A 12,433-nucleotide genomic window follows, 5' to 3' on the forward strand; every position below is an offset into this window, starting at 1 on the left:
GAAAATGATCATTCGGACCAAACAACCGTCCCACTCTTCCTGCAACCTCACACTCTCCCGGAATCCTCAAATTCCCTGTTCTCAGGAAAAGGGCACCATCCCAAATCAGGCAGTCATATCTGTCTTTGCTTTCAGCCATTTCTTTGCTGCAGGACTCCTTACCAACCATGTCAAATGGGACATTGGCACAGTGTTTGCAGTCAGAGTGAGATGTACAGGAGGACAGGAAGTGGAGTGAGGCACCCGGTTTCTGGTGCTTGCTGCATTTCAATGGCGCCTCCGATGCAAGGAGATGGCAGCATTGCAATATAGCTGGAAGTTTCTGGAAATCCAAGAAGTCAAGCCATTGCCAGCATGGATGAAATCAGACTAAAACAAAAATGCAATCACTTTCTTTCTGGTTTGCCACAGAGGCGACATCATTCACTGTCCTCACAGGGAATTTCTGTCAGTCAGGCCCTCTATCCATTTTGAAGGCATGAGTGAGGGGGCTACTAAATACATAGCTATGGTTTCTGTAACCACATTGTTCATGATTCGAGTCAACATCAATGGTTGTTAAAGCATTAAGTGAACCCTGACTGCTAATTTGTCTTTTCGGAGGCAAAAACATTTAAAAGGCTTGAGTGAGGTAGTACCTTCAGTGCACTGTTAACACAAAGCAGTTAGATGTGTCCCTGTCTTTGCAGGCTCTATCTGAGTGCAATTAAGATTTTGTTATTAATGATAGTGCACAGCTTTGGCTTTTCTGAAAGACACAGAAAGCGAGAGAGGTGATCAAAGCAGAATCCAAAGCATCCAATCCAAAGATGTACAGGTCAGGTGAGTTGGCCATGTTAAATTGCCCACAGTGTTAGGTGCATTAGTCAGGGGTAAATATAGGGTAGGGGAATGGGTCTGGGTGGGTTGCTCTTCAGAGGGTTGGTGTGGGCTTGTTGGGCTGAAGGGCCTGTTTTCATATTGTAGGGAATCTAATCTAATATAACATTGCAGCCCCCTTCCCTCATATCATACACATACCGTGGGAGCGGGCTTCCCTCCAGAAACGATGCAGACCAGAGTGAAGTTCTGAGCCTCGTAGCGACTGAAAGCTGCCGGTGTATCCGCTGCGATGACCGAGATAGAGGAAGGAGGAGCTGAGGAATACAAAAAGAAAATGCTGCGGTTACTCAATGTTGTTTTCATGTATCAAAGCCGAGCCAGTTCATCTCAATAAGGAATGTCAGCAGGAGTTGGAGGAAGCATGCAACACAGTGAATATTAGTGGGAAGTCAGAGGACTGGGAATACTTGAAAAACCAGGAGAGGATAACGAAGAAAGCAATAGATGGGAGAAGATGAAATATGAGGGTAATATGAAATAACATTGCGAGAGACGTTTTTTCAATATATAAAAGAGGCAAGAGTGGCCATTGGAGCGCCAGAAAATGAGGTCCGAGAAGATGTAATAGTGAACAAAGGGCAGAGGAACTAAATAGATCCTTTGCATTAGTCTTCACAGTGGAAGACACCATAACTCCAACAAAGGCAGGGCATATGCGAGTGCAGTGGCAATTGCTAAGGAGAAGGTGCTGTCTAAGCTGAAAGATCTGAAGGTACACAAACGACCCAGGCTGGATTGACTGCGCCCCAGATTTCTGAAGGAGGAAGCTGAGGAGATTGTGGAGTAACTGGTGGTGACCTTTCCAGAATTAGGGGGGACTGGAAAATGGCTTGTATAACAGTCCCAATTAAGAAGGAAGGGAGGAAGAAGATAGGAAACTATATGCCGGTAAGGTGGTGGTTAGTAAAACTTTACAGTCCATCATTAAAGATGAGATTGCAGAGAACTTAGAAGTGCATAGCAAAATAGGGCACAGTCAAGGCTTTGTCAGGGGGAGGTCAGGCCTGACAAATCTGTTAGAATTCTTTGAGGAGGTAACAAGCAAGTTAGACAAAGGGGATCCAATGGATGTGATCTATTTGAATTTCCAGAAGACCTTCGCACAGGAATCTGCTAAATAAGATTACAGCCCATGGTGTTAGGGACAAGGCACTGACATGGATGGAGGATTGGCTGACTGACAGAAGGCAGAGAATGGGGAAAAAGGGGGCTTTTTCAGGATGACAGCTGGAGACTAGTGGGGTTCTGCAGGGGTAAGTGCTGGGACCAAAGCTATTCACGTTATACATTAAAGATCTAGACAGAGGAACAGAGGGCATTTTTGCTAGGTTTGCAGGTGATACAAAGATAGTTGGAGGCACAGATAGTGTGGAAGAAGTGGGGAGTCTGCATAAGGACTTGTATAGCTAACAGAATGGGCAAAGAAGTGGCAGATGGAATACAACGTGGGAAAGAACGCGATTATACACTTTGACAGGAGGAATAGCAGCATAGATTATTTTTTAACTGGAGAACAGCTTTGGAAATCTGAAGCACAAAGGGGCTTAGGAGTCCTTGTTCAAGGTTCCTGAAGATTAACATGCAGATTCAGTTGGCAGTTAGGGAGGCAAGTACAATGTTTGTATTCACTTCAAGAGGGATAGAATACAAAAGCAGGGATGTAATACTGAGGCTGTGTAAGGCTCTGTTCGGTCCACATTTAGAATATTGTGAGTAGTTTTGGGTCCCATTTCTAAGAACGGATGGGCTGGCCTTGGAGGGGGTCCAAAGGAATTCACAAGAACGCTCCTGAGAATGAAGGACTTGTCACATGAGGAGCGGTTGAGGTCTCTGGGTCTGCATTTGGTGGAGTTTAGAAGGGTGAGGGGGATCTCTTTGAAACTTACTGAATACTGAGAGGCCTGGATAGAGTGGACATGGGGAAGATGTTTCTGTAGGAGAGACTAGGATCCAAGGGAACAGCTTCAGTGTGAAGGGGCAAACTTTTAGAACTGACATGAGGAGGAATTTCTTCAGCCTATGTAGACCATGAACAGCAGAGGTCCCAGCACTGATCCCTGTGGAACATTGCTAGTCACAGCTCTCCACCCTGAAAAGCATTACTTCCATCACCACCCTCTGTCTCCTATGACTAAGCTAGTTCTATATCCATCTTGTCAGCTCAGCCCCATGACTTACCATGTGACTTCACCTTTTGTCCCAGTCTGCCATGATGGACTTTGTCAAAGGCTTTACTGAGGTCCATGTAGACAACATCAACTGCTTTTCCCTCATCAATCATCTGCGCCACCACTTCAGAAAATTCGATCAAGTTAGTGAGGCACAACCTCCCCTACACAAAACCATGCTGTCTATTGCTAACAAGTCCATTTGCTTAAATACATATAGAATTTGTCCCTGAGAATCGTTTTTCATAATTTCCCTACCACTGACATGACGCTCACAGACCTGTAATTTCCAAGATTATCCATTACCCTTCTTAAACAATGGGATAACATTGACTAACGTCCAGTTCTCTGGGTCCTCACCTGTGGCCAAAGAAGACACAAAGATGTCTGTCAATGTTCCAGCAATTTGTTCTCTTGCCTCTCTCAATATTCTGGGATAGATCCCATCAGGACCCGAGGACTTATCTACCTTCTTACCTTTTAAGATGCACAAATACCTCTTCCTTTTTAGAGCAATTTGTCTTAGAGATCCAACACTCTCATTCTCCACCAATTCCTTCTCTTTGGTGATTACTGACAGAAAGTATTCATCTAGGATCTCATCCACCTCTTCTGGCTCCACACATAGATTCCCTCCTTTGTCCTTGAGTGGGCCAACTTTTTCCCTGGCTACCCTCTTGTTTTTTATTTATGTATAAAAAGCCTTGGGATTCTCCTCAATCCTGTTTGCTAACTATGTTTCATGATGCCTTTTAGCCTGCTTTTCTTCTTTCCTTATATACTTTGAGGGCTTCATCAGTTCCCATTCTCCTAGATCTTACATATGCTTCCCTTTTCTTTTTGACCAAGGTCATAACATCATGTAACTCGCTATACCTATCCTTCACTCTCCTGAACTTTTATCAACTATTGTTTGAGATACTCCCACATTTCCGATGTGGATTTACCCTCAAACAGCCAATCAACATTCTCCAGTTACCTAAATACTTGAGAAGGAACAATCTCACGCTGATGAGGAAAAAGCAGATTAGTGGAATAATTGGATAACCCTTTCAAAAGGCTAGTGCAGGGATGATAAACAAGGCTAATTGTAGAATCAATTCAGATACTATCTCCACTGCTAGGGTCCAGGGTTGAGTTTACCTCGAGGAAGAGGGAAATCTTTCTCCCACTGAAAATACTTTACATTCAAGCCCAATTCTTCCTTGGCTGCTACCCACCGCCCTAATCGCCCAACACAAATTTACTGCATCAAACCTGCCTAAGATAAAAATTTAACTATGTTAATAGGATTGTGAATAAAGGCTTGAAAAACGTAGGCCATTCTTAAGGCCTAGAGAAAAAAATCCCGGTTAAAAGGTAAGCATATGTTCAGTTATGTTCACTTTGCTTGAGGCAGCAGTTCGGTTGAGCTCAGTGTCCTGGGCAATGTGTGGAAAAGACAACCACAATTCCTGCTTATGGCCTTTCTCCAAACGAAAAAGTGGATGTACCCCATGGGTGTCCAGTGCTCTACACGGTAATAATTCATGGTGGCAGTTGCTTGCACAGGTTGACAAATGAGGGATGGTTACTTGAACAAATTGTTGGAAGTGAAGCCACAGTCGGTGCGTAAGTGAAAGTGAAAGTGGAAGGCTTCAGATGAATAACCATTTTTTCTTTGCTAGCGAGGTCATTCATTAAAATGGAAATAATTTGTAGGCAGACCAGCAAGAACATCTGAACTCAGGTTTCCTAATTCTACAGGCGAATTAAAGAGATAAAGAAAGGGTCATCGGTGTCACCTTCAATTAGTGTTTTCCTGGACTGACCATTATTAATATGTGGTGTGTAGGCTAGGTTCATCGTACTAATGGATGGCTTACAGTGCAATGATAATTTGTTGTGACAGTCATTTGTAGGTAGCCCTTTTGTGGTCTTTTATTCAGCCGAACCTTTCTGCTGCCTCACTACTAATACACTGTTACTACACATGCCATTAACAGGAGGAGGAATTCACTGTTTCCTGTTGGGAGATACACACTGTTACAGAGTGATGGGATGGAGGGATTAATGCTGGGCACTGAAACCTGAACCTTGACCTCAGGAGAGGCACCCATTAGACACCATGCCTTTTCCTTCCTTGACGGACAGAAAATGGCCAGGTGGACCCCTCCTGGACAATGTTTATGTGCCTGACCTCTGCTGGCTCTAGAGGTTGGTACTCTCCATTGCAAATTATGTGTCCCTGACAGCATTAGTTAATGAAAGGTGCCAGCAGCATTCACAGTCAGTGGTACTCCATGCCAGCCTCTTCAGAAAAGGACTTTAAAGCCTCCAAATAGGTTATGTACATTGAAGGGTGCTCCCTCATATCGCTCGTGCTATTAAATTCAATCTTGTAGTGTATAAGAGCCAGAAAAGAACGTTTGAAAAGAGAGCAAATAGATTTCACAGATAAGCTATCTGTTGTCTTTTTCTCTCTTGGTCTTGATAGAACATTCCAGCATCAGTACTAAGAAGAGAAATTGGGCTCATCCCAATTTACCTCTGTGAAAGCTGTTTCTATATTTCGATAATGATTTCATAGTCATTTCACTGGTTAGGTCAGTCAACATTAACTCAAAAATGAAGAAGGCCAGTCAGGATTAACCGTCCCACCTTTCGATAGCACGTTTCATGAGAGGCTCTGACACTTATGGATGCAGTGAATAGATTTTTCGGTGAGTATAATTCAATTGTACCCAGGCCGGCTGTGAAATTGCCAATGGGAGAGAATGCTGTATCTATGTGTCTCAGGACATCTCGAAGATGTTCTGCAGCTTTAGGAAATCTAATTGCTTCCAAGTCTATTATTCTCCTGGTTCATCATGGAAGGAAAACAATCCTATTAGCACTACACAGGGAATTCCTGTCAGCCAGACCTCCCATCCTTTTTGAAGGGGTGAGTGAGAGGGCAATTGTATAGCCTGTTTTTGAAGGGGTGGGTGAGGGAGCAATTGTATAGCCTGTTTTTGAAGGGGTGGGTGAGGGGGCAATTGAATAGCCTGTTTTTGAAGGGGTGGGTGAGGGGGCAATTGTATAGCCTGTTTTTGGCTTGATGCAACCTCACTGTTTGTGATTCCCATCATGCAGCTGGTTGTTGAAGTATGAAGTGAACCTTTCCTGCTACCACATCTGTTAGGAGGCAGAAACATTTCAAAGGCTTACAAAGGATAGAACCTTCAGTGTGCTGTTAACACCAAACAGTCAGCTACTTCTTTGTCTTTGGAGCTCTATCTGAAATATGTGGATCTGTGTCTAAGATTAGACACAGGGGCCATCCAATGACTGAAGTAGCGTACATATTCTAAGATGGGCCAAATGTTAACTATTACCTTATTTATTTTTGTACTCATTCTATGGAAGTGATGCTTAACTTTTTAAATTTTGTACTTTTTTGGAGTTTTTTGTACCTTGCTACCTTTGTATCTAAGATGACGCCGCATGTGGTGACATTATACATTCTTCACTGCACTCCTGTACTTGAGTACACATGACAATAAAATCTAAATCCAAATCTAAATATAGTGTAATAACTGAGATTAATGTGGGCTATAAATAATACAGATGCTCATATTATAGCAAAACTTCAGGCTGTCTGCTCATGTAAATCCATCTTTGTTGTCAATAAAGAAGACAGGTGATTCTCTGGGAATAGAGAAAGCCTTAATGTGGCCAAGCTTCATTATTAGGGCAACTATTTCAATACGTTAGTAACACCGCCTGAATTAATGTTAAGAATTATGCAGCACCAGGTTATAGTCCAACAGGTTTATTTGGAAGCACTAGCTTTTCGAACACTGCTCTTTTATCAGGTAGCACAACCACCTGATGAAGGAGCGTTGTTCCAAAAGCTAGGGCTTCCAAATAGACCTGTTGGACTATAACCTGGTGCTGTGTGGTTTTTAACTTTGTCCACCCCAGTCCAACACCGGCATCTCCAAATTAATGTTGGTGGAGTCGAGATATTTGTGTGTGATGATGACATGTCTAAAGCAGAAGGAGGAATAACCATATTCAGTGCCACTTATGATTGACAATTCCCAACCTGAATTGTACTGGCTCACAACTGTGACCCCAAAAATTCCAAAAATTCTTCTCTGATTCACCTACACAAACACTTGGGTTCTTGAACTTTCTCAATACCTTCAGTTAAGAGAAGATGCTTTTCTGACAATGTCAGAACAGACGTGGCAATGAGGTGGGGAGGGGTAGTTTCTGCAAGAAATTCAAATTTGCTGCTTTTATTGGCTATGGAATCCAAATTGGAGTAGATTCTCTAAGGTGGGGCTGGGGGGAGCAGTGTTGGTGGTGTTTGCAGAATCTCTTGTAGTCAAGTATATTTCCACGACATGTATACGTACCACCAGCTGGATACAACATTGCTGTACTTACTCATAAAGAGCTTACACAGAAAATGTAACTGTAGGGGGCAGAGCTTCTGTTGATGGAAGCAGACGCCAGAACTTGGGTGCAGCAATCATTGTGACTAACACTCTGTCCACACGATTTTATTGATGGGAGATGGCCCAGCCCAGAAGCTCTAATACTGATGTTAGTTCTGAGTTTGGACCTGGTGCTGGGCTCCCAATTGCCTCAGGCACAGTTTTCACAGCTGAAAGATTGGGAAATGCAGAGTATCACAAGGGCAAGAGAAAAGGGAATAGGAAGGTCCTAGCCTTCAATCCACTTTAGGGAACTGTGCAGGGTTTCTACAGTGATAGTACCAGAGGAGTTTTCAGACAGACTCGGAGATGTCAGGTATCACCTTTTCTGAACCCTTTCCAGACAGACAGCTCATCTTGTGCCCTAACCAATTACTCCCACATTTCTCATTCTTCCGTAACACTTTGGCAAACAATTCACCAAGATTGATCAAATTTCTTTCTTAATACCGAATGTGCTTCCACCACCACCACTTTTTCAGGCAGCGGTTAACAGCCGGACATATAAGATAATGTTCTCACTTCATCTCCAGCTTTTTGCAATGAGAATGCTCGCTGAGAGTATGCCCCCTACGTTTGGATATGAGAAACTGCAAGGGTGAGGGGTGAGGTATGGAGAATCCAGAATGCGAGCAGTCTGAATGGCACGGGAAGATGTCTTTGGCCTGAGGCCTGATTTGTAGGAAATGCCAGCTGGCATGGCATATGCCGCGGTAGCCTCAGTAAGACCAGAAGGAGCGTGTATACATCTCACATCGATGCTCACACTGTAGCCCTGGGGAAGATTTGGATGGCAAAACACAGGAAGCTGTGAAGGATTGCTTCGACTCATTAGGAAAATCTGGCTGCTGGCTTTCACATTAACTTCTCTCATTAGCAGCAAGACTGCAAACTATTCTACCTGAGGGACTGCGATTGTGCTGTGTTCCAATAACCAGTGCACGATGAGTGAACATGTCCTCGCAATATTATGTGAAGTCATTTGTGTGGTTTGCTGATTGACTTTCACGGAGATGGCCTTGTGCCATTACCTTGCCTGGTGCAATTATCACTGGACCATAGACATGGGTAAGGAATTTGAACCTCTAACCCATTAGTCAGAGAGGCAACATCTCAGGAACCATCAGGAAACTGGGAGATGGTGGGTTTCTTGCTTCCACAGAATTACCTTTCAGAATTACCACCAGCCCCCCACCGGGCCCCCTCACCCTACCCCAGCTAATAACCTGACGTGACTTGCAGATGTCAGAAAGGATGCAATAATGTATAAATACTTGGGAAATTCATCTTATCCATTCATTACTCTTCCTTTAGGAGGAAGATGAGCTAAGTGGATTGGCCGTGGGAAATGCAGGGTTACAGGGATGGGTCTGTGGGGGATGCTCTTGGACTCGATGGGCCGAATGATCTACTACCTCATGGTAGGGGTTCTATGATTCTATGCTGTTGCTGCTCCACATCCTGCTCAGCTAACAGCTCCCCGTTAAGAGTCACTGAATTTATTTCCAATACCTCTGCAAATGACAATGTTGCATTTTGTCACTTTCTCAGGGTAGATGTGACTACACTAAATATATGTTTAATTCAGTCTGTGTCTGGGCCCCATGGTAACATTCTTTTGGCTGGTGTGCAATTGCATAGAGGTATGGTGAGCCACAGTTGCAACTTAATGAACATTGGGTAGTTTTGTGAAGCTGTAATCCAGCCTGGAGCATCTTTTGATAAGAATGAATAGATTGCTGTCCAGCGATTCTGAATCTGGTGGTCTCATTGAGCCAGGTTTCACATTGGTGCCTAAGTGCATAAAGTTACAATCCATGCAGCTGAAAACAAGTGTGTAAGCAAGCCCCAATAAAGTATCCTCTAGCAGCTGCACATTAGTTTTAACTTAGTAACCAGTTTCTTTTCCATTCCTTAGGTTTTTGAGAATCTTCATAACTTCATAACTTCAAGATGAAATAATAGTCTTTCATGTGGAACTTTCTCAAAAGCCTTTTGGAAATTGAGCTACACCACCCCAAACTGCTTGGGTGATCACTTTTTCAAAGCAGTCAAGAAGGTTGGTTGTGTAGGATCTTCCCTTTCTGAATCCAAGTTAAATACTGTTAAATAGGTTAATGCATCCTCAATTTTACTCCATTTAATTAATTCTTTTCTTTTACATGAAGCAGAAGCAAGACTAAAGGATCATTCATTGCCTACATCAGTTAAAATTGTCCTGAGAACCCATGGAATCTTTAATGTCTTTAGTGAAGGGAAATCTGCTACCCTTAGCCAGACTGACTTACATGCGACTCCAGCGTATGTAGTTTAGTTGTAAATGCTTTCTGACACTGTACAGGAGCAACTAAGGAGGTGAAATAATTGTTGGATACATCCACATCCTGAGAATGAATAATAAATAATAGTTCAAACTGATGGATACGAAAATTATAATGCTACTGAAACATGGGGGAATTCTCCCATTATCCTAGACAACAGTCCTTGCTTTCTGAACTTCTATAGCAAAGATTAACTGATTATTTACATCCTTTGTCGGGGATTCATGGTGCTAATTACCTGCTTTGTTTGTCCAAGTAACAGCAATGACTAAACTCAGATGAACTTCATGTTTGTAAAATGCTTTGTGATGCTCTGAACATACAAGCACATTTTATTTTGAAAAATGTCTACAGCACAATTGTGGTTACGTTACTGGACTAGTAATCCCAAAGGCTGGACTAATGACCTACAGACATAAATTCAATCCCCACTTTGGGAACAGCAGGGGATATTCAATTAATTAAAATAAGTCTTGAATTAAAATGCTAGAACTAGTGTTGGTGACTCTGAAATGATCGGACTGTTGGGGAAGAGAATATTCTGCTATCTTTACCCACTCTGGTTTACATGTGACTCCAGACCCACAGCTAACTCTTGAATTCTCTTTGAAACATATGTGCCAACAGATTCAAAGTACAGCTTCTTCCTCGCTGAATGCCCCTCTCAAATCTACTGCTTTTTATGCACCTTCTCTGCAGCTGTAACTCTGTATTCCTCGCTCTGTTCAATCACCCTTTGACCTTTGTATACTGTGATCTACCTGTACTGCATGGAAAACACAACTTTGCACTGGACCTAAGTACATGTGACAATAATGAATCAAATCAAATCAAAATGGTTAAAAAGCCACTCAGTTGTATTCATGAAAGGTACCTCAGCACATCTGCTCAATCCATCCACATGCCCATGGGCATATAAAAGAAAGGCTCATTGAAATAGAAAAGAGAGTTTCAGACGGATACTTCACAAATTTATTTTCTGTGCTTTACCATGAAAAGGAAATGTGCTAGAATAAACACAGTGCTGACCTGAGCAAGCCAATGCAGAGTTCAGCTCGCCTAGGGTATCACTGGAACTAGATGCCATTTACATTTGCTGGTGTTTTAGATTAGATTACTTACAATGTGGAAACAGGCCCTTCGGCCCAACAAGTCCACACCGACCCACCACCCACACAGACCCATTCCCCTACATTTACCCCCTGCCCCTAACACTACAGGCAATTTAGCATGGCCAATTCACCTAACCTGCACATTTTTGGACTGTGCGAGGAAACCGGAGCAAACCCACGCAGACACGGTGAGAATGTGCAACTCCACACAGTCAGTCGCCTGAGGCGGGAATTGAACCCAGGTCTCTGGTGCTGTGAGGCAGCAGTGCTAACCACTGTGCCACGTGCCACCCACGTTAACAAGGTATCTTGGATGATGGTGGCCAGAAGGCATTCCTTGTCTCCAGTGAAATGCACATGGGCTCCTTATGGACAAAGAGGAATGGGGAGTAAGTGAATAGCTTCTTTAGAACACTAGGACCAACTTGATGAGACAAATGGTATCCCTCAGTGTTGTGGAATTACAGTGCAGTGTGAAACCTTTATCAATCATGAAAAGCTCAGGCATGGAGAGCAATCTCACCAGCCACACCATCCATACACATATACACACATGTGCAGACACATAAACTTACACACACTTACACAAACAAATGTACAAATGCATAGTTACACATACATACACATGTACAGACACACGTACACACACACATATACATGCATTCATATACACACACATTTATGGACACACATACACCCTTACAGATACATGAAAGCCACACACACACACACACACACACAAACTTTAGCAAACATGCACAAACACACACACACACACACACCCCAACCTGTTTTTGAGAAGTTGTCAGAACCAAAGATGAAAGCTGAATGAAACCATTCAATGGTTTCTATATATAACAGCTAGCCTACTCTTTCTCAAAAATAAATTGAAAAATATATTATTTTCTGTAAGATATTTCTTCATGGTTGTTAAAGTAAGACAAAATTTCCTTCAATTTCGATGTTGGTTAAAACTCATCAATGATGACACAACAATCTGAACAGTTGCATATGGGATACAATGAAACCGAGACTGCTTTTGAAAAATGATCCAATCCATGATTAAATATATAAGAAAAGCCAGCGTCATGATCTAGTTGCCAAATACTAACTGTTTTACAGCAGTTTTTCCTGATTCCAGGCACCTAGAGGCTGAAGTCAGACAGTCACAGGCCACATTAGGGTGACACAGTCACTAAGGTACCTGGGTTAATGACTGCATCTCCAATGTTATTAATCCTGCTCTCTCCGGCTTTTGGACTGCACTTCCCAGCAATGCCAATTAACTCCACGTTACATAACGAGATACATTTTGTGGGCCTGTGAGGCAAGAACTGTTGCCAATTAACCTTATAAATTAGATTTAATTTGCATGCTTCATTAGTCAGATATCTCACTGAAACTTACATTGAGATTCCTATTTAAAATGAAAACAATTTATATTAATATATGAAGGGAAACATGGGCATAGGCCTGGAGGTACC

General features: G+C 42.7%; 1 protein-coding gene across 1 annotated transcript in view; it reads right to left on the reverse strand.

Moving 5' to 3' along the window:
- LOC140487127 (immunoglobulin superfamily member 21-like) overlaps positions 1-12,433 on the reverse strand; it is a 374,679-nt gene that overhangs the window by 115,868 nt on the left and 246,378 nt on the right. The window contains exon 5 of the mRNA XM_072586665.1: positions 1,021-1,136. Within this exon, the coding sequence (XP_072442766.1) occupies positions 1,021-1,136 (116 nt within the window). The remainder of the gene's footprint in view (positions 1-1,020; positions 1,137-12,433) is intronic.

Source organism: Chiloscyllium punctatum, chromosome 16 (assembly GCF_047496795.1).
Source record: "Chiloscyllium punctatum isolate Juve2018m chromosome 16, sChiPun1.3, whole genome shotgun sequence".
NCBI lineage: Eukaryota > Metazoa > Chordata > Chondrichthyes > Orectolobiformes > Hemiscylliidae > Chiloscyllium > Chiloscyllium punctatum.